This window comes from Phyllostomus discolor, chromosome 3, assembly GCF_004126475.2.
Source record: "Phyllostomus discolor isolate MPI-MPIP mPhyDis1 chromosome 3, mPhyDis1.pri.v3, whole genome shotgun sequence".
NCBI lineage: Eukaryota > Metazoa > Chordata > Mammalia > Chiroptera > Phyllostomidae > Phyllostomus > Phyllostomus discolor.
Window position 1 is genome coordinate 116394138 of NC_040905.2, and position 20257 is coordinate 116414394.

Below are 20257 nucleotides of genomic sequence, written 5' to 3' on the forward strand. Positions count from 1 at the left end.
ATGCTCTCCCCCCTGGGCTGAGCATGCGCCCGGTGCAGAGGCAGACTCCTGGGGGCACAGCCGCAGGCCTGCCTTCCTAGTGTGCTAAAACTGGTTTTTTAGTCCCAAACGTCCTCTTGCCCGACAAGTGCTGCACGATGACTCCTGGTGCAGGCCGGGCACTGCCTCCTGGCCCTGGCGCTGCTGGACAGGCTGCCCTGGGGCGGAGGCCATGAGAGGGGCCAGCGGGAGTATTGAGCTGGCGAGGTGGCTGCTTTCCAGTTCTTCGGTTTCAGCCACATGGAAGGAGGACTTAATGGAATTAAGCCTTTATTAAAGATTTAATAAAAGAATTAAATCTTTTTGAAAGTAATTTTTGCTGACAGATACATTTAGCTTGTGGTTTTGGCATCGTGCCAACGTTTCAAAGTGCAGAGAGACGCCTGCCTGAAACAAACCCCTGCCTCCGTGTTCTCGGGCCGGCGCCTCTGCACAAAAGAGAACATGAGAGGCACGTCTGAAGGCGAACCCAGTCTAATTTTAGCAGTGGTCGCCATACGTGAACTGTCTCACTCAGGTGCATTTTCAGTAAAAGTTTAGTTTTTATGTTTGACAGTTTGCTGTCAAAATGTGTAATATACTTCTGTTTTGGCCACTTATGTACCAGTTAATAACAGTGGAGATGTTTTATTTTTTAGAACATTTTCTTGTGTAGGTCAGTGGATTGAGCGTGAGCTGCAAACCAAAGTGTCGCAGGTTCGATTCCCAGTCAGGGTACATGCCTGGGTTGCAGGCCATGACTCCCAGCAACCGCACATTGATATTTTTTTTCTCTCTCTCTCTCTCCCTCCCTTCCCTCTCTAAAAATAAATAAATAAAACCTTAAAAAGAAAACAAACATTTTCCTGAGAGTCTGACTTTATCATAGGAATTTTTTAAAAATTCAATTTAGTACATATAATTTTTGTTAGACATTTATGAGAAAGCATTAATGAAAATAACTTTCAATCACAAAAATAAATTATATTAGCATAAACATGTGGCAGAAAGGGTGGGACGAGGCGTGGAATTCTGTGCTCTCGGAGGCGGAAGGCGGCTCTGCTGGTCTGAGGTCGGAGTCCGCAGCAGCAGCCAGTGAGGCAGCTGGTTCCCTGATGCCTCTGATTCCAGGGTTAGGTGGGGCCAGTGCTGAAGTTTAAATACAGATATTTCATAAACACAGTTAAACAAATCAGCCTAAGTCTCATTTTAATTCAACTGGATGTGAAGATTTTATAAGAAGTAGTTGTGAATATCCTGATGTTTGGTTAAAACTCTTTTTAAAAGGTATTTTCTATTGTAGCCTATGTGACTTTCCTTGCTTTGGAGGTTCTAAATCCTTCTGTGTTGCAATTCTTGCAGCCAGTGATGGTCCTCAGTCCCCATTCCATCACATCTTGCCCAAGTGCAAGCTGGCCAGGGACCTGAAGGAAGCTTATGACAGGTAAGACCATGGGGAGCACATGCTCCATGCCCTTCCTCCCCGTGGGCCTCACTTGCCTGAGTGCTGTCTGAAGATGGAGCTCCCTCTGCTGGGTGCTGGCCCCATGTGGAGGGGGAATGGGGATGAGGGAGGGCAGGAAGTGCCAGCCTCTTTGGTGTAATGCCTGGCTGGAAGAGTCACCTCCAGACTTCTCTTAAACCAGAAAATAAACCTGAAGTTGTGCATGAGAACCTGAAAGTGCTTTTGAGTCCTCAGATGCAAGGTGATTTTACTGAGCATGACACAGTGCCACGTCTGTCCTATCTTCATTAGGTGGGTGTCGCTGTCACCATTTCACCCACAAGGAAATGGAGACTCAGAGGAGGGAGCTGGGGTTGGCCACGCTGACCCCTGCCCTGGGAGACTTGGGGGTTGGGACAGTAAGCATATGAGTGCAGCAGGTGTTGGAGACACAGTGGAACCTCACGGTTGTTCTGATTATATCTGTGGCTCAGCACCTACTCTCTTAAATGTGGACAGATAACTTCCTTTCTTTTTAAAGAGTGTCTTTATGCCTCTGACTACCACTCCCTGGCCCTGGGTCTGCAGTGGGGGGATGAGGGGTTTGGTGGAGGGGTGCCCAAGTGACAGCCCACCTGGTGATTTTGTCTTTCCAGCCCTGCAGCTAACCTGTTTGTTCATGGGGTCATCACTTAGCAGAGGGCACCGCACAGCACCGGGCAGACGGCACGTAGCTGCAGGCTTCTTTAGCGCCTTCCAGTTCCATCACCTTTCTCTGCCCCCTGTTCTTCCTTCCCTCCCTCCCTCTCTTCCTTTTCCATATTCTCCTCTGCAAGTGCATGTAGCTCAGCGCTCACTCCTGGCCCTCCCAGGCCTCGCTCTGCTCCAGTGGACTCTTCTCCCCGCTGGAGCTGGTCCTCATCTGAGAGCTGTGGCCGGCCACACCATGTTCATCTGAGCCCAGAGACAGTGGTTTGCCCAGGAGCTTTCCCTTTGTCCTGTTAATTTTTCTGATTTTTACTAACATTATAGACATTTAGGAAGTACAGAAGAGTATAAAGAAAATATTAGTCATCTATAATGTCATAACAGTGATAATCACTATGAACATTTTGATAATTTTTTTTAACTTGAATTTTTGAAAAGGTCACACACTCATCAAGTCTGAAAACTAGAGTGTTGAGTTTCTCTCCTGCTGGGCTCCCAGCAGGTTCTCATCCTGGTGGCAGGCAGCCGCGTGGTGTACCCTTCCTCACAAATGGGTTTAAGGTGCCTGTCGCAGATGCTGACCCACTGTCTCCCTTTCACACGGTGGTAGCACACTGTGCCCCAGCCAGCCTGTTGCCCTCTCAGTTTAACAGTGTAACTGACATTTCACCTGCTCTGGTGAATAAGGACTTTTTTTTGCTAGTCAACCCCCTCCCTTGGGCGTTCAGCTGGTTTCACCCTTCATTGCTGTAAGGCATGCTGCTCATCCATATGCACATGTTATTTTGCACCCACCTATCCACAACATACATTTCTAAAAGTGGAATTGCTGGGCATTACCTGATAGGTAAAACGCACTTCTCCCTGAGGGGGGTTGTACCTCCCACCAGCAGCACAGGAGATGCTGGTCAGCACAGGGTCTTGGTGAGCTTTTTGGATTTAACCAACGTAATGGGTATGGCATGGGATCTCAGTACAGCTTATACATGTCTTCTCATGTTTAAGCCATTCCTGTTTCTTCCTCTGTTAGCTCTCTGCTCACATCCCTTGCATGTTTTTCTGTTGGGAGGTGTAGGTACCTTTGTAAAGGAGGGAGAGATGCCCTGACTGGGTAGTTCAGTTGGTTGGAGCATCACCCTGATAAGCCATTATTGTGGGTTTGATCCTCAGGGCACATGCAAGAGTCAACAAATGAATGCATAAATGGATGAAACAAGTTGGTGTTTTTTTCTCTCTTTCTCTCTCTCAAAAAGTCAATAAAAAAGGTAAGTTTAGCCTAGCTAGTGTGGCTCAGTGGATTGAGTGCCAGCCTGCAAACCAAAGGTTGCTGGTTCAATTCCCAGTCAGGGCACATGCCTGGGTTGCCAGCCAGGTCCCCGATGGAGGGCATGTGAGAGGCAACTACACACTGATGCTTTTCTCCCTCTCTTTCTCGCTCCCTTCTCCTCTATCTAAAAAATAAATAAATAAAATATTAAAAAAGAATAAAGGAGGAGAGTTGTCGTTTGTGAGGGCAGCTTGTGTTTCCATTGTCTTTATTTTGGTGACCTCTCGTATCTCCCAGGCGTTAGAGAACATCAGGGCAGCCTGGAACAGCCCTTGCTGAGTGATGGTTTTGGTTCACGGTCCCTCCTGCTCTGGAGTGCTTGACCCAGAAAGGGATTTTTGGTCTTGTAGTCTGACCCTGTGTTTCTGTCCCACGTTGTCACATTGAAGTTTTCTCTGGAGTTAAAAATTACTGCCCTCTGGTCTTGGGTTGACTGGTACCAGAAATCTCTTCCTTGGAAACATTGCCCTAATCTGAGTGGGAACTTGCATGCCTCAGCTAAGATTACCCTTGATCTTAGCCAAAAGGCCAAGAAGCAATCTCAACTAGAATTAGACTACAGCAAAAATCAGGCTAATCTGGAATTGAAATAGAAGGCAAACCAGAAACAGACTTTATATTGCTAAAGAAAGAATGGACTATAATTTCTTTAAAAAAAAAATTCTCACCCGAGGACATTTTCTTACATTGCTTTTAGAGGGACAGGAAGGGAGAGAGAGAAACATTGAAGTGAGAGAGAAGGATTGATTGGGTGCCTCAGTTGCCTTCCGTAGGTGCCTGAATCAGGGATTCTATATGTCCTCACTGGGGATCAAACCCACAGCCCAGGTATGTGCCCTGTCCAGGAGTCAAACCCGCAACCTTTTAGTTACAAGATAATGCTCCAACCAGCTGAGCCACATGGGTCCAGGGTGATTGCTTATGTTTAAACTGCCCTGGAAGCTGGAGGGATGAGATCCTGGATTGGATATCTGGGGGCCTGCTGCAGCTCAGAGCCTGAGGCAGCCAGTGCCCCCTAGTGGGCATCAGTTTAAAGGAGAAGGACAGGAATCAGATTTTAGCAAAAACAGTTCCTAGGATCCACTGTCCAGCACTTAGTTTCCTTCCTCCAACCCAGGCATTCTATTGTGTTAGTGCCCAGGATCGAATTTCCTCCAGGTGAACCACCCTGCTCCCAGATCACACCCTGACCACTCGTTGGCCTACCCCCAGCGAAGCCAGGGGCAGTTGTGTTCACCTCTGTACCTGTCTCAGCAGTGGCTCTGCCACCACCCAGGAGCCTCCCTGGCCTGTGGCCTGTGGCCTTCTCTCTGACTGTGTCTGACCAGGCCCAAGTTGACCTCGAGGGTCTGTCCTGGCCTGCCTCTGCTCCTGAAGAATGGACTGCCCCTCAGAGCTAAGAAGGGGAGACTGAGCGTCCATCACCGATCAGGCAGCATAGAACACAGATGGCGACCTCCTGACAGGTCCCTGGGAAAGGTTTTCTCAGAGCAGAAATAAGGGACAGGAAGCTGTGAGACTTAGTGAGGGTGGAGATTGGGGTGGGGCTTTTCAAAGGAATTGTTCTGGATTTGGTGTTTTAATTAAATTCCAGTCCTGACGGTGTGGCTCAGTTAGTTGGGCATTGTTCCACAAAGAGAAGGGTCTCAGGTTTGATTCCCAGTCAGGGCACTTGCCTGTCTTGTGGGCCAGGTCCCCATTTGGGGCGTGTGTGAAAGGCAACTGATCGGTGTTTCTCGCACATCAATGTTTCTTTCCCTCTCTTTCTCCTTCCCTTCCCCTCTCTAAAAATAAATAATAAATAAAGTAAAATATGGGGCTGTGGTTTGGCTGAGTGACCTGGTGGCCCGGTGCCCCAGACCCAAATGTCTGTGAATGTAGGCTGGCAGTGCGAATCCCCCGGGGGGCCACCCTGACTGTTCTAGAACCTGTGTCTCCCTGTGGAATTTGGTGACTTCAGTGATAGCACCTCACTCATCTGTGTGACTGTCAGGCTGTGTCTCCCACGAGGTCAGGAATGTCCCTTCACTTTCCATAACACAGCCCTTGTGCTCGGCATGTGGAGAAGCTCAGCTCTTCCACTAGTGGTTGAAAGGAAGAGTATATGAGTCATGTCTGTGTGGACTCCGTGGGGTTCGAAGGAGAAGTGTTTGTTGCCTGGGTGTCCGTAGTTAACAGGGCCTGCAGTGGGGTCCAGGAGGCTGTCCAGTGCTTGGCTGGGCAGGCCGTGCTGGGTGTGCTGGGGACTTGATGCCTGCTCCTCACTGCCTCACACTATTGCCTGTCCTGAGATATGAGCCCACAGACCCCTCCATGAAAATCCTGGGAGTTTAGTCCCTATTTCCATAAAATGTACCTACATATAAACTTTTGGAGCCCACCCAGATCTCTTGGATTGGGTGCAGTGTCCCACTGCGTGTAATAGGAAGCCTGGTTGCATAAGACCAAGGGACCAGAGGGTGCAGGGCTGGCTTTGAAGGTCGCTGGCCTAGGTCAGAAAGAAGGGTGGCCAAAGGATGTTTCAGGTATTAGCCGAAGGTTAGGAACTGATGTTCTTTCTCAGATTCTGAGATCCGAGGATAATGGAACAGCCTGCACATGTCTCCTTCTGGGATGTGAAAGATAAGAACATGTTTTAGGCTGGTGCATAGCTGTATGCACAGTCACTGCTTCAGGACTGGGGCTCTGGCGGGAGCACGTATCTCTCGCTGCAGACAGGGCTTGGCTCTCCCTTCTGGCCCAGACCTGTGTGCAGGGCTGGATAAGCCTCGCGTGGGGGCAACATTTTTCCTACAGTGTCTCCAGATCAAACCATTAACTTCCCTACAAAGAGAAGTACAAGCTTAGTAGGAACATTTTAGGCCCCAAACACCCACTTCACTAGTCAGGTCTTAAAACTACACAGTTCTGGAACAGAACAGAGAGCCCAGAAATAAACCCAAGTCTCTACGGTCAATTAATATTTGACAAAGGGGGAAGAAGCATAAAATGGAGTAAAAATAGCTTCTTCAACAAATGGTGTTGGGAGAACTGGACAGCCAAGTGCAAAAAAATGAAACTCGAGCACCAACTTATACCTTATACAAAAATAAATTCAAGGTGGATAAAAGACTTAAATATGAACCGTGACACCATTAAAGTCCTAGAGGAGAATGTAGGTAGGAAAATCTCAGATATTTCATGCAGAAACTTTTTTACTGACATGTCCCCTAGAACAAGGGACATAAAGGAAAGAATAAACAAATGGGACCTCATCAAAATAAAAAGCTTCTGCACAGCTAAAGAAAACAGTATCAAAGTAAAAAGAGAACCAACTGTATGGGAAAACATATTTGCCAATGATACCTCAGACAAGGGTTTAATCTCCAAAATATATAAAGAACTCCCATGACTCCACTCTAAGAAGACAAGCAGCCCAATTAAAAAATGGGCAAAGGACTTGAACAGACACTTCTCCAAGGAGAACATACAGAAGATCCAAAGACACATGAAATGATGTTCAATATCGCTAGCTATCAGAGAGATGCAAATTAAAACCACAATGAGATACCACTTCACACCAGTCAGAATGGCCATCATAAACAAAGCAACAAACAAGTGTTGGAGAGGTTGTGGAGAAAAGGGGACCCTAGTGCACTGTTGGTGGGACTGCAGACTGGTACAACCACTATGGAAAGCAGTATGGAACTTCCTCAGAAAACTAAAAATGGATCTGCTTTTTGACCCAGCGATTCCACTGCTGGGACTATATCCTAAGAACCCTAAAACACCAATACAAAAGAACCTTTGCACCCCGATGTTTATAGCAGCACAATTTACAATAGCTACATGCTGGAAGCAACCTAGATGGCCATCAGTGAATGAATGGATCAACAAACTATGGTACATTTACACAATGGAATTCTAGGCAGCAGAAAGAAAGAAGGAGCTCCTACCCTTTGCAACAGCTTGGATGGAGCTGGAAAGCATTATGCTAAGCAAAATAAGCCAGGCAGTGAAAGACAAATACCATATGATCTCACTTTTAACAGGAACCTAAACAACAAAACAAAGAAATAAGCAAAATATAACCAAAGACACTGAAATAGAGGATGGGCTGACAGTGACCAGAGGGGAGAGAAGAGGGAATTTCAGTGGAGAATGGGAAGGGTTTACAGGAACAAATTTAAAGGACACATGGGCAAAAGCTAGGGGGAGGGTGGTAATGGGAGGGAAGTGGGGAGGGTTGGGTGGGTGGGCTGGAATGGGAGTAAAAGGGAGAAAACTGTACTTGAACAATTATTAAAATTAAAAAAATAATAATTTTCTAGTTAAAAAAAAAAGATACACAATTCTGTCAGGGCACACACCTGGGTGGCAGGCCAGGTCCCCAGCGGGGGGATGTGCGAGAGGCACCACTCATTGATGTTTCCCTCCCTCTCTTTCTCCCTCCCTTCCTGGAACTGTGTCTAGAAGTAAATAAATAAAATCTTTAAAAAAAAAACATACAAATAGGCACAAGCCTTTCTCTTTCTCCTTTTAACAGATTTCAGTGCAGTTCTTAGCTCACCTCTTGACACAGGGTGTTTACAGGGCTTCTCTGGGAGCTTGGAGGCTGTTCTCCCTTCTCCTGACTTGTTCCAGCATTTTCCAGGGACTCTAGGGTCTTCTGCTGGCCCTCTGGGGTGCTGCCACGGGTGGCATTCAGGACCTCCACACTGTTTGTAGAGCGGCACCAGCCTTGGTGCTCCAGGGGAAGAGGTTGCTGGGAAGTGAGCAGATGCTTAGAAAAGCAGAGTAACATCCACATGGAAACCAGAAAATCAACATGGGTGGCCCCCTTCCTGAGGAGAGGGCCTCATACCACTGTACACCAGATGGCGTGGCCAGGGCTCGGAGGGTGGCTGACATGTGCAGATGCTGTGTGGGCCTGGTTCATTACCCTTGCACCAAGTCAGGCACTTGCTGTTGTCTCTCCGGGAGGGCTGTCCCAAGTCCCAAATAACTTGCCCCCCAAATGCACATCCCTACACCCTCCTCTGCTTCTCTCTTTTCTTATAGCTCTTTCCCATCTTCTTATGTTCTACACAGTTTGCTTTCCTAGCACCACTGAATCAGAGCCCCTGAGTGTTGGGCTGTAAGTTGTACCCCAGGAGCCTGAACCAGTGCTTGGCCCATACCAGGTGGTTGGGGACTTGCATGTGGCATCTCTAGGCACCTGGGTGCATCAAAACCAGCTACAACCATGGCTGACGTGACTCAGTGGATTGAGCACTAGACTGTGGGACTGCAAACCAAAAGGTCGCTGGTTTGATTCCCCATCAGGACACATGCCTGTGTTACAGGCCAGGCCACCAGTTGGGGGTGTGCAGGGGGGCAACTTATCGATGCATCTCTCACACATCGTTTCTCTCCCTCTTTGTTCCTCCCTTTCTGTCTCTCTAAAAATAAATAAGTAAAGTCTTTTTAAAAAAATTAAAAAGACCCAGCTAACTTAAAAATGATAGGAAGCTTTGTTTAATTCTGATTCTGTGGTGTTTGAACAGCTACTCTGAGCAATATGCTACAGAAGACAACTCAGAAATAGACTTATTTTCAATTGACCAGCCTTTTTGACCAGGTATAGAGTGAAACAGAGGAAGAGCCTGCACACTTCATCCTCCCTACAGTCTCTGATTTTCCTCGTTCTTCCCTTTTGTACGTGGATGCTGAGGATATAAATACTGTTGACTTAATCAAGTGGAGCAACTAAGCTGGGTACCCTGGGCAACTCTCTCATGGCATGACCTTTGATTCCTTAAGAGGCTGAGCTGTTTCGCGGGGCTTGATATCCAGCCAGCAGAGACCTTCAGCCATGGAAGGGCAGGACCGTGGGAGCCTTCATCTACTCAGATGTACTTAGCACTCAGCTCTGGAAGAAGCCAAGAGTGGGGTTCTCCTCTGAGACCTTGGGGGGAAACTGTCTCCCCCAAATTGTGATGCTCATCAGACCTGTCCATAGGGTTCGCCTTGCAGGGCTGTGGCCCCAGTACTGGCCAGATCTTTTCCTCGCAGACTCAAGCCACATCCCCTGAAGCCAGGGGTACTCCTCCGTGGCATTTAGATCCTTAGAGAGGGGCAGGGGCATTCTGGTGCCCCTACAGGGCAGGCAGGAGGTGTTTGGGAGCTGTGGGGCAGTGTGTGGTGAGCAGATGGTATTGGCAGAACCCCTGGGAGTGGTTGAGGTGATAGGTGTGCTCTCTGTTCTTCCCGCCATTTTCTCTCCCCATTGCCTGTTCGCTGCTTGAGAGAATAAAGACTTATTTTTGCATTTGAAGTCACTGACCACAGGTTCTGCCAGTTCTCCAGCAGACCTGTGGGGAGAAGCTTGGGGTTGTTAATCTGCTGCTTGAGAGTTCAGGAGAGCGTCTGTAAGAACAGCATGTGGGTGTGGGGAGTGAGGGCCGTAGGGCTGCTTCCCCAGGGGAGGTCTGAGACTGGGTGAAACGGTGTCTCCCACTAGCCCTCCCCAAGCCACTGCTCTGTCCCACGCTCAGCCGGATATGGGCATCTCGGCCCATCCAGCCAACTGGGAATAGTGTGTCAGGGTTGAAATGTGCTGGGAAGAGCACTGCTTAAACTAGCTGGGTCAGGCCAGGCCAGGCCTTCAAGTGGGTACAGGTTCCCCTCTCACCTGCTAGGGGCATGAGGATCAGCCATGGGGACGTTGCTCAAGCAGTTGCTTTTCTTCCACATTGAACACCAAGTGCTGTTAGCACTTAGCACAGGGGCCGAGCAGCCAGGCCATGGGGCTGGCTTCTCTGTTGGGGAGCTGTAGAAGCTCTTGCTGAAAACAGCCACTTGGTACGTGGTTCCCAGTGCAGGGACAACAGGGCCACAGGGAGCTGCTGGGAGCCTGCTCTCTGAGCAAAGGCTTCCTGAGAGAGAGGCCACCAGAGAAGGAAACACATCCGTTGGGCCCCGTTCCTTCCTCTGTTTATAAAATGCTTCTCAGTGCCCCCCACGTATCCCACACTGGACCTGCCATGGTGTGAGCAATGAATGAAACACAGACCCCACCTCGTGACTGAATTCTGGTCGAGAAGACAGTGTCAGCCAGCAGGCGAAGAGGTGTGTCCTGTGCTCGAGTGCTCGAGGCACATGTGAGCAGTGAGCAGGCGGATTGCCTGTGGGGCTGGGGCCGCGGTCAGGGTGCACCTCACTGAGAAGGTGGCACTTGAGTTGAAATCTGAAGGAGGGAAAGAGCCCCAGAGCATCTGCAGGGAGACTTGTGGTCAAGGGCAAGTACCAGGGCCCTGAGATCAGCAGGGTGGCTAGTGTAGCTGGATCTACCTGGGGTAGGAAACAAGGTCAGGGAAACATGGGCAGATCACATGGGGCTGCCGGCATTTGGGGGTCTTGGCTGGGACTGCTGGGCTGGGAGCTGTGGGGCCTATGGGAGTGGGTGAGTGGAGAGGGCCAGTGCTGAGGAGATCTGGACTTAATAGGTCCCTGTAGGTGACACAGACAGGATTCCTTAATGGTTTGAGGTGGGGCGTGAGAGAAATGAGGAGCCAGGGACATTGCCATACTTGGTGTGAGCAAGGTTTTGGCCTGAACGAACCAAATTGCCCTTGCTGAGGCTAAGGTTGGTGTACCTGGGGCGCCGCTGGCACCTGCCGGGAGGTGGGTGCTATGTGCTTCTCCCTGGTAGGACGTCCTAAGGGACTTGGCACCCCCAGCCCGTCCTTTCCTGCCTGCTTCTTTTGGGAGATAGACCCTGCCCTGCCTCACTGCCCACCTGTGATGGTGCTGACATGAGGTGTGCAGGAGGAGGCATTTGAACACCCCTGGTGCGTTTATTCTCTGGGACAGAGATGAAAGATGCTTCTCTTGAGCTCTTATACTCTGGTTGGATTACAGAGCCCAGGGCAAGGAAGAAATACAATTTGTGTGTGTGTGCTCCAAACATATTTTCTTCTCTTCAGCATACTGAGGTCTGGAAAGATGCTTTCTTGCATCTTTGTCCACTTACAGTTTCCTTTGACCAGCAGGAGCAGTGTACTGGGAAGAAGCACCTTCGGGCAGGGTTTTGTGGGATCTGTGTGCCTGGGTAGAAGTTGCTGTGGGAATGGGTGGTGGCACTGACAGTAATGGAGTCTGCCATCTGCAGCTTGTGTACGTCTGGCGTGGTGCGGCTGCACATCAACAGCTGGCTGGAGGTGAGCTTCTGCCTGCCCCACAAGATCCACTATGCTGCTGCAAGCCTCATCCCCCCTGAGGCCATAGAGCGGAGCCTGAAGGCGATTCGGTGAGTGCCGGCCTCGTGCACACTCCCTGCAGGGCCCCTTCTCTTCTGCCTGAGGTTTCACCAATTATTTTGCTCCAAAAATTCTTTTCCTCTTCCTGCCACAGAAATTGGCAGATAGGGCTCTCCTGTTTATAGAAGTAAAAACACATGTTCTTGTGTCTGGTTTTGTATAGAACTGACCAGCCTGGGTTTTCCCTGGGCCCTCTGGGCACCCTCTGGGTGAGTGGGGCTCTATGCTGAGGTCCTCCCCTTAGTCCCGTGTACTGTGGCTCGAGCAAGCATCCTGGGGAGAAGACTCACCCTGGGAGGGATGCTGTCACGGTGTTGCTCACTGCTTCCTCCTGCATTTGAATCTGAACTTGCAGGATTGCCATTTCTTAATTTAACTGATTTCCTGCAGGAAGAGCTGAGCCCAGTCTCCTCCTGCTCCTGTCTCCAACCAAGTCCCCAGTTTCCTTAAATATTTTTTAATTAAAAAAATAACTCTGGGCACATTCACATAAAATTTGAAGACGAGAAAGCAAAGCACTGCCTCATCCTCTTTCCCTCCCCCAACCTGTGCTCCAAGTTGATGTCTTTCCTGTTGGCTTCCTTGCTAGGCATATTTTTATGTAGTTCTATTCATAGCCTCGGCAGCGATTTTGCTTTTCCCATATTTGGGGCTCTTTCCTTAGGAAAGATTCATTCATTTTTTTTCAATTAACGAACATGTGCTGGGCAATCCTGGAGGTGGGATATGGAGTCAGGTCGTCTGACCTCCCTCAGTTTTGTTCTGTTTTTTCCCTAGAGTGACAGTAACCCTTGCAGATGCTTAAAGGCCCCTGGACATATCACTGCCCTTGTCTCTGATTCCTCCTGTGGTCTCTCCTCTCTGAGGCTCAGTGCCTGTGGGCCCCAGCTGCACCTCTGGTTCCAGGTGCACACCTGGTACAGGGGACCTGTGGCTCATGTGTCCTGCTGACCCAACTCTGCTCCACAGCCCATACCATGCCCTGCTGCTGCTCAGCGATGAGAAGTCTCTGCTGGGTGAGCTCCCGCTCGACTGCTCCCCGGCCTTGGTGCGAGTGATCAAGACCACGTCAGCTGTGAAGAACCTGCAGCAGCTGGCCCAGGATGCCGACCTGGCCTTGCTGCAGGTATTGCTCTGGGGTCTTGGGGAGACACCCTGGATGGGGAAGGATGGGCTGGAGGAGGAGCTGGATACCTCATAGCAGGTGACCCTTGGTTGAAGGTGGAAGAGGCTGGGGTGTCAGGAAAGCGGGCTGCCTCTGTCCAGATGAGAGCCAGTGACAGGTGGCTCTGGGGTTGGCTGGAGGTTCTGGAGTCTGAGTCAAGCCTGGATTCAGGGCTGGCTTGTGAACTAGCTACAGGACTGCCTTCCTCCTTTGAGTGTGGTGAGGCTGCAGTGGAGAGGAGTGAGGCCCTCCGGTGCTGGGAAGGCGGAATGCTGGGCCAGGGTGGCTTGCAGGTTTGAAGCAGGCGCACAGCAGGTGGCCACTTGAGAAAGCAGCACTGCACTTTTGGAGTAGGGGAAGTGAGGGCAGGACACACAGGGCCTGCCTGCGTGCAGAGCCAGGGCCTGACCTCGTGTCCATGACCAAGCCCACGTACAGATGAGTGTGTGTTCTGTGCGAGGTGCTACCTCCTGCCTGAACCAAGTGCTTGTGGGCTGCCCCTTATGATTGGTTGTAGGGAGCCCCTCGGCCCTGGCTGTGGTCTGGCTGGAGCCTGGGAAGGGGGAAGGGGTCAGGGGACGAGGAAAAAGCACAAGGAGAAATTGTAGGCCAGTGGTGGGGTGTCTCAGGTTCTGCTGACAGTGGCCATCACGTGGCCACCAGAGGGCAGCAGGGCTGCTCCCAGGCATGTGTGATTCCTGCAAAGGCCAATGGGTGGCAGCGTTCTCAGGCTGGGCAGAGGAATAGGAGCACAGGCAAGAGGCTGGCCCACCTGGGCCTCAGAGAGGCGTCAGGGAAACTTGTCCAACAAGGCCTGATTCTTAGGCCTTTTTGCCTCAAAGCAGTCATTTTGCATTCTGTCATCCAGAACAAGGCATTCCCTCATCTGTACCTTATGACCTTTGTCAGCCCTCTGTGGGAACCTTTATTGGATTCTGCCTTGGTGTTTCATACGTCCTGCTTGCCTTCACAGCACCCGCAAAACACAGAACCGTAAATGTGCTGACTGGTCTTATGTACTGCAGAGTCCATGTTCTGACCCGTACTGGTGAAGTGGCAGACATTTGTGAGTCTCTGCAGCTCCCATTTCAAGCTTCGAAAGATGCTGACTCTTCATTGTCCACTGAGGCTGCCTGACATGGAGTCTGTCAGTCTCCTTGCACAAAAGTTTTTTTTAAAGTAGATTAACTTTTAAATAGAACTTTTTGTTTTTAGATTTTATTTATTTTTAGGCAGGGGGAAGGGAGGAAGAAAGTGAGGGAGAGAAACATCCATGTATGGTTGTTCTCGTGCACCCCCTATTGGGAACCTGGCCCTCAACCCAGGCGTGTGCCCTGACTGGGAATTGAACCAGCAACCCTTTGGTTTGCAGGCTGGCGTTCAGTCCACTGAGCCACACCAGTCAGGGCCAAAGACAAAATTTTGATGATGTCTCCTTTGCTTTTCTGCCCCGGCCTCGCTGTGGGGAGACTGTTGTTTCCTTGCACACCCCTTGCTGGTATGGTTGTACAGAAGTCCCCTGAGGCCCCGCTTCAGTGGTGGACCTCACCAACTTCTGGGACTCCTGCTTCCTACGACAGGTGGCCCAGTGGAGGTCCCCTGTCAGCATCAGATATGAATGTCAGCAGATCATTTTAAGTCACTCATCTACAAGTAAATGTATTGGAATATTTTTTTTGCATGATAGAATTAATATGTTTTTTTTAAATAAAAGTTCAAATAGCATACAAATTATAGACACAAAAAGAGAAAGTCCCCACCATCCCATACAGATGTAACCACTATAGATTCTTCCAGGTTTTTCTCATAGGTTAACACATTATTTTTTAATAACAAAGTTAGGGTCACATTGTACATTACTTGCAATTGGCTGAACAATGCTCAAAGACCTCCACGTCCTAATCCACGGGACCTATGAATGTGGCCTTGTGTGGGACTTCACAGACATGATTAAGGATCTTGAGGTGGGGCATTGGTCCTATATCATCTGGGTGGGCCCAGTGTAGGCTCAAGGGCCCTTGTGAGAGGGAGGCAGAGGGAAATTTGCAGAAAAGGAGGTGGGGACGTGACTGTGATGTGGCCACATGCCAAGGAATGCTGCAGCCAGCAGAGGCACAGAACAGCAGAGAGTTGCCTGCCAGTACCTTGACCCCACCATGTGGTAGTGATTTTAGATCTCTGGTCTCCAGAATGGTGCTCTGGCTATAGGGAGAGGCAGGAGGTGAGGACCACTGAGGAACGGTGGTGGCAGAGGTGGAGGAAAGTGGGCGTGTCCTTGCCTCAGAGTGAATGTCAGTGGGACTTGGGATGAGAGAGAAGAGGGTCAGTGATGGAACTGAAATTTGCATCGTGTTCAAGTTGGTAGTGCCACTAGAGGCCTTGTGCTGCAATAAGGCGGAGGTGTTCCTGACAGTGTCGAAGGCATTGCATGCAGGTAGGAGTGACTCAGCCCCTTGAAATCACCCAGTGTTAGTAAAGAAGGGCAGCAGGCTCACCTGGGGAAGTGCTCACCTGGGATGATGCCAAGTCAGAAGTGCCCAGTGCCTTTCTTTCCGTGAAGTAAGGCAATGCCATGTTCTCAGACCTGGCTTCCGTTTGTGAGTCTGGGAGGGGTTTCTGGCATCTCTGTCTGTCTGTGGCCTATCCTGATGTCCAGGAGAGCCGGGCAAGGGATACTCTCCAGGATGCTGGGACACAGGGATGGGTGTGTGGGGTAGAAGGCGTGTCCAGTGACCCCACAGTCGCTGCATGTGGAAGCCCATCCCCATGCTGGAGTCATGGTGGGAGTGGGGAGCCTGCCTCTGTCAGGGTGTCTAGCCAAGTCCCTTGTTCAGCCAAGTTGACTCTGTGATCCTGGGTGCCCTAAATGTCCCTAAAAAGCTCCTGGGACCTTTCCTCAGTGTCGGCCAGAGCAGTACAGGACCCTGACGGGAAATGACAGCCCCAAACTGTACAGGGAACAGTGATAAAAAGGCTTGTTGCTCTGAGCACAGGAAATGCTGTGTGCACCGGCTGTGCCCACAGTCAAGGAAGACGCCTCTGTGGGCCAGCCTCCCAGGCACTATCCTGCCAGCCCCCTCTGCCTGCAGGTTTTCCAGCTTGCGGCTCACCTGGTGTACTGGGGCAAGGCCATCATCATCTACCCGCTGTGTGAGAACAATGTCTACATGCTTTCCCCCAACGCCAGTGTGTGCCTGTGAGTAGGTCTGGCTGCCAGGGCCCGGGGCCCCTGAATGGGAAGGGGTGTGGTTGGCAGGGCCCTCCAGGTGGTACTCTCCAGGTCAGCCAGGCCTTCACTTGGACCAGATGCCTGGCCTCTGCCATGCCAAGGTCCCAGTTCTGGCCTGGTCCAGCACCAGCTGGCCCTCCCTGGGCCTGTGCTTTTCCAGTACCTGCAGCCTCCAAGAAGGGCCTGCACCTACCATGTCTACAGCCCGTGAGCTCTGTATCGTGTGTCCAATGGGAGGTCAGGAGCCTTGGCCTTGATTTGGGGGCTCGAGAGGGACTCTGGGGTGGCCGGTGCCCATGGCTTCTGCTGCCCCTTGAGGGAAGGCAACTGGGCTCTGTCCACATCGCACTCATCCTGACCTACCCCCCGTGCCACATGTCCCTGCTGCCTGCTGCAGGCTCCCGGCAAGGGCGTGAGTGCCGTGAATCACGATGGGGCGGCCGCTGAGCTCAAGGGCACACTCGCCTCTCCTGTCCCCAGGTACTCCCCGCTGGCGGAGCAGTTCTCCCACCAGTTCCCGTCTCATGACCTGCCATCCGTCCTCGCCAAGTTCTCCTTGCCTGTCTCCTTGTCAGAATTTAGGAACCCCCTCGCTCCCCCTGTGCAAGAGGTGAGTCTCAGGAGCCAGGGGAGCCCAGGAACCTGATCCAATGGCTCTCAATACTGCCACACCCTTAGCTCTGGTCGGGGGACCAGCGGGGGGGGGGGGGGGGGGGGGGCTTGCCGTGTAGGTGGTCTGTGCCCTACCAGGGTAACAGAAAGCTGGCTCCCCAGCCTGCAGGTGCTTGGCCAGCGACCCAGCACTTGGGCAATCCCAAGTTCCTCCTCCCCCTCCCCCATGAGCCTACCCGGCTGCAGTGGGTTGTTGTTAGGGTTAAAACCACAGTAGGAGGCCCGGTCAGGAGAGTGCTGATATTTGCTGGGAGGACAGAGCCATCTGGTGCCCCTTCTGGGCCTGGATCCCACAGATGCAGGAGGCAGAACTGGTTTTGTTTTCACTGAGCCTGGGCCCTGCCCACCTTTTCCCTCCCCGCCCTGGTCCAGGTGGCTCTCTGGTACCCAGAATCTCATCCAAGAGGACATGGAGAGGATGGGCCTGGGTCAGGGTGAAGGGTGGGTGGAGGGGCTCTGGGGAGGTGTGAGGTGTGCAGAACTGTAGGGTGAGTTCTGTCTGTGTCTGCGGGAGGCTTGGGTGTGGCCTGGACCTTCCCCCAACTGAGCTCCTGGGGCTCTGGGCAGAGACCCAGGGCAGTGCCAGATGGGACAGGTGTCAGAGCTGGGGCTGGGTGTTCTTAAGGCTGTGTCTTCAAAAGTAAAGTATTTACTTTAATAAGCAGCAGATCTGTTAGGCAGAACCAGTTTTTAGAAGCAAGCCCTTTCCTTTGTCAAATTGTGAATGAGAAGGCGATCCCGGTTCCTCAGTTCATTTAGATGCTGCGTGAGACAGAGTTCTAAATGCCGTCTTTCATGGAGCCTGCGGTCTCCAGGAACTGTGCCAGGCCATGCCCGCTGAAAGAAAGACGCATTTGCATCTGTACCCTCCCCCTCCCCAACAGAAGTTTCCTGGTGGTCTGGAAGGCCGGGGAATTTTCAGGCTGTGCCTGAGGGGCAGTCTCATGCCTTGTCAGGGGGCCCAGATGGAGCTGGGTTTGGTTCTGCACAGTCCTGGGGTGAGGCTGCTTGCTTCTCACCCCTCCTGCTTCAGGCCTGGAATATGTTCCTCCGTACTTATGGAGCCTCTGTTTTATTTCTGAATTTAAAGTTTTACAATCCTCGTCAATTTTATTTGGTGTGACCAGGTCATACACACCCATGGCGTACCCGTTTCCGTGCCTGTGTGTCCGAGAACATGGACACCGTCCGAGTGCATTTTCCTGCTTGCTGGTGCTGGAGCTCCACCCACACAGGGTTCCTCACTGCTACTACTCAGCTGCTTGTCCTGTGGGAGACGGGTGGATGACATGTGCTAGGGACCACACAACTCAGCAGGGGTCCCTGTCCCTGGGCATGCTTTTGGGTTTTCCTGAGGAGAGGACTTCCCACTCTCAGGGCAGCTACCCACAGCTTCTTTCTGAACAGTGTCCAGGCCACAGGGAGAGGGTCCTACAGGCCCCGCTCTGTGTGGTGGTGGGCTCGAGTGGCAGGGCCCAGTTGGCTGGGGACACAAGGCAGAAGAGGGGCAGCTCAGAGCTGAGAGGGCACATGGGCCTCCGCATCCCAGGTCCTGGTCCTCAGCTCTGAGCGAGAAAGGCCAGGTGCTAGGGCAGCCAGGTGTGTGGGAGCAAGTGCCGCCACGGCCCTGCTGCTCTCCTAGACTCGCTGCCTTCCCTGGAGGCTGCTAGGCTCGTAGAGTCAGCCAGTGGCTGAGAGCTCCTTTCTGAGGTGGGAGCTGCCTCCCTGCCCTAAGTCAAGCCTCTGGAGCTCGTGCACCCCTGGATTTCCAGGGTGACTTGTGAGGGTCGTGTCTTAGGCCAAGGCACCCCATTCCTATCAGGAAGGGAACAGGGCAGTGGTGGGGCCCAGCTTCTCCCTGTGCCCAGCTCACCCTGTCTGTCCTACAGACCCAGCTCATTCAGATGGTGGTGTGGATGCTGCAGCACAGGCTCCTGGTCCAGCTGCACACCTACGTTTGCCTGATGGCCTCACCCAGCCAGGACGAGCCCCGCCTGCGGGAGGAGGAGGTCCCCTTCACTGCCAGGGTCGGCGGTCGCAGCCTCAGCACGCCCAATGCCCTCAGCTTTGGCTCCCCAAGTAGGAGTCCCCTGCCCAGGGCATCTTTGTGGTGGCAGGGTGGGGGAGTGAGCACCCAGGGGATGCCTGGGAATGGTGGCCAGGTGGTCCAACAAAGGCATTGCTGGAACGACTGAGGGACCTTCTCATGGCCACACGTGCACACATACCTGTCTCTCATGCAGGCAGCTCAGTCCTCTTGCAGACTGCCTTCCTTAAAGGAGCCCGGGAGACCCCTCCCCCACTTCCCTGTACATCTTTGGCTCTGAGGAGGAAGCTGTACCTTTGGGCTCTTGAGCAGGGGCTTGTTCCCGTCAGGAGCAGCCTGCCCGCAGCCTGCCCCCGGCCTGCCATGTCCATCACCATCACCATCACTGGCAGGACAGTTGAAACCTCTACCCCAGGCCTATGAAGAGACAGTGACTGTCATGGTCCCTTCTTGAAAGAGCTGTGTGGCCATACTGTGCCCCAGAGGCAGTAGTGCATTGCCCAGCTCCAGGTCTCTGGGCTTGGAGGAGAGGAAGGGCAGGAAGGTTTTTCGGGCAGCGCCTCCCCAAGCTGAGGCCTGACCTTGGGCTTCAGGCTCAGTGCAAGGACCTGGCCTGCCCAGGGCTCTTCATCTTCCATGTCGGGTGGGGGTGTCCTTGGGGGACCGACTGCTCCCTGACCCGTGCCCACTCACAGCCAGCAGCGACGACATGACGCTCACGAGCCCCAGCATGGACAACTCCAGCGCAGAGCTGCTCCCCAGTGGGGACTCCCCGCTGAACAAGAGGATGACAGAGAACCTGCTGGCCAGCCTGTCAGAGCACGAGCGGGCAGCCGTCCTCAGTGTGCCTGCGGCCCAGAACCCCGAGGACCTCCGCATGTTTGCCAGGTGGGTGCGGGTGACTGCTGGGGCTGGGCCCGAGTCCAGGGTCAGGACAGGAAGCGGATGGGGGCCTACTCAGCACACCCCAACTGAAACCCATTGATGACAAACAGCACTCACTGGTTGAGGTGACGTCTCGTGCACTTGGGTGTCCCTGCCTGGTCCGTTTGTGCCCGGCATGGGGGGTTCAGTCTGTTGCTGAGACTCCGGGTCTGGTGCCTCTGTCGTTGGGAGTATCACCAGTACTTCTGAGTGTTTCTTGTCACTTCTTAGGGCGGGGCAGCAAGTTCTCATCCTCATGAGGCTTGGCAGGGATTTTTCCTAGGACTCAGCCTAGGGGTGGGAGAATCCATATTATAGGTGACACAGACTTGGTCACACCCGCCCTGACTTGGGGGGCACTGCAGGTGTGCGGTCTTCTGGAAGAGGTCAGGCTGCCAGGGACTGAGCCCCCAGTTAAGAACCACATGCCAGGCAGCTGGTCTA

The 20257-nt window shown here is 52.2% G+C and overlaps 1 protein-coding gene across 4 annotated transcripts in view; it reads left to right on the forward strand.

Annotated features, from left to right (window-relative positions):
• Nucleotides 1–20257, forward strand: part of NPRL3 (NPR3 like, GATOR1 complex subunit) — a 46025-nt gene that overhangs the window by 24539 nt on the left and 1229 nt on the right. For all 4 annotated transcript variants that reach the window (XM_028514962.2, XM_028514957.2, XM_028514980.2 and 1 more), the window contains 7 exons: nucleotides 1381–1462; nucleotides 11629–11766; nucleotides 12746–12902; nucleotides 16031–16137; nucleotides 16651–16780; nucleotides 18732–18921; nucleotides 19585–19777. In XM_028514962.2, coding sequence (XP_028370763.1) covers nucleotides 1381–1462; nucleotides 11629–11766; nucleotides 12746–12902; nucleotides 16031–16137; nucleotides 16651–16780; nucleotides 18732–18921; nucleotides 19585–19777 — 997 coding nt within the window. The remainder of the gene's footprint in view (nucleotides 1–1380; nucleotides 1463–11628; nucleotides 11767–12745; nucleotides 12903–16030; nucleotides 16138–16650; nucleotides 16781–18731; nucleotides 18922–19584; nucleotides 19778–20257) is intronic.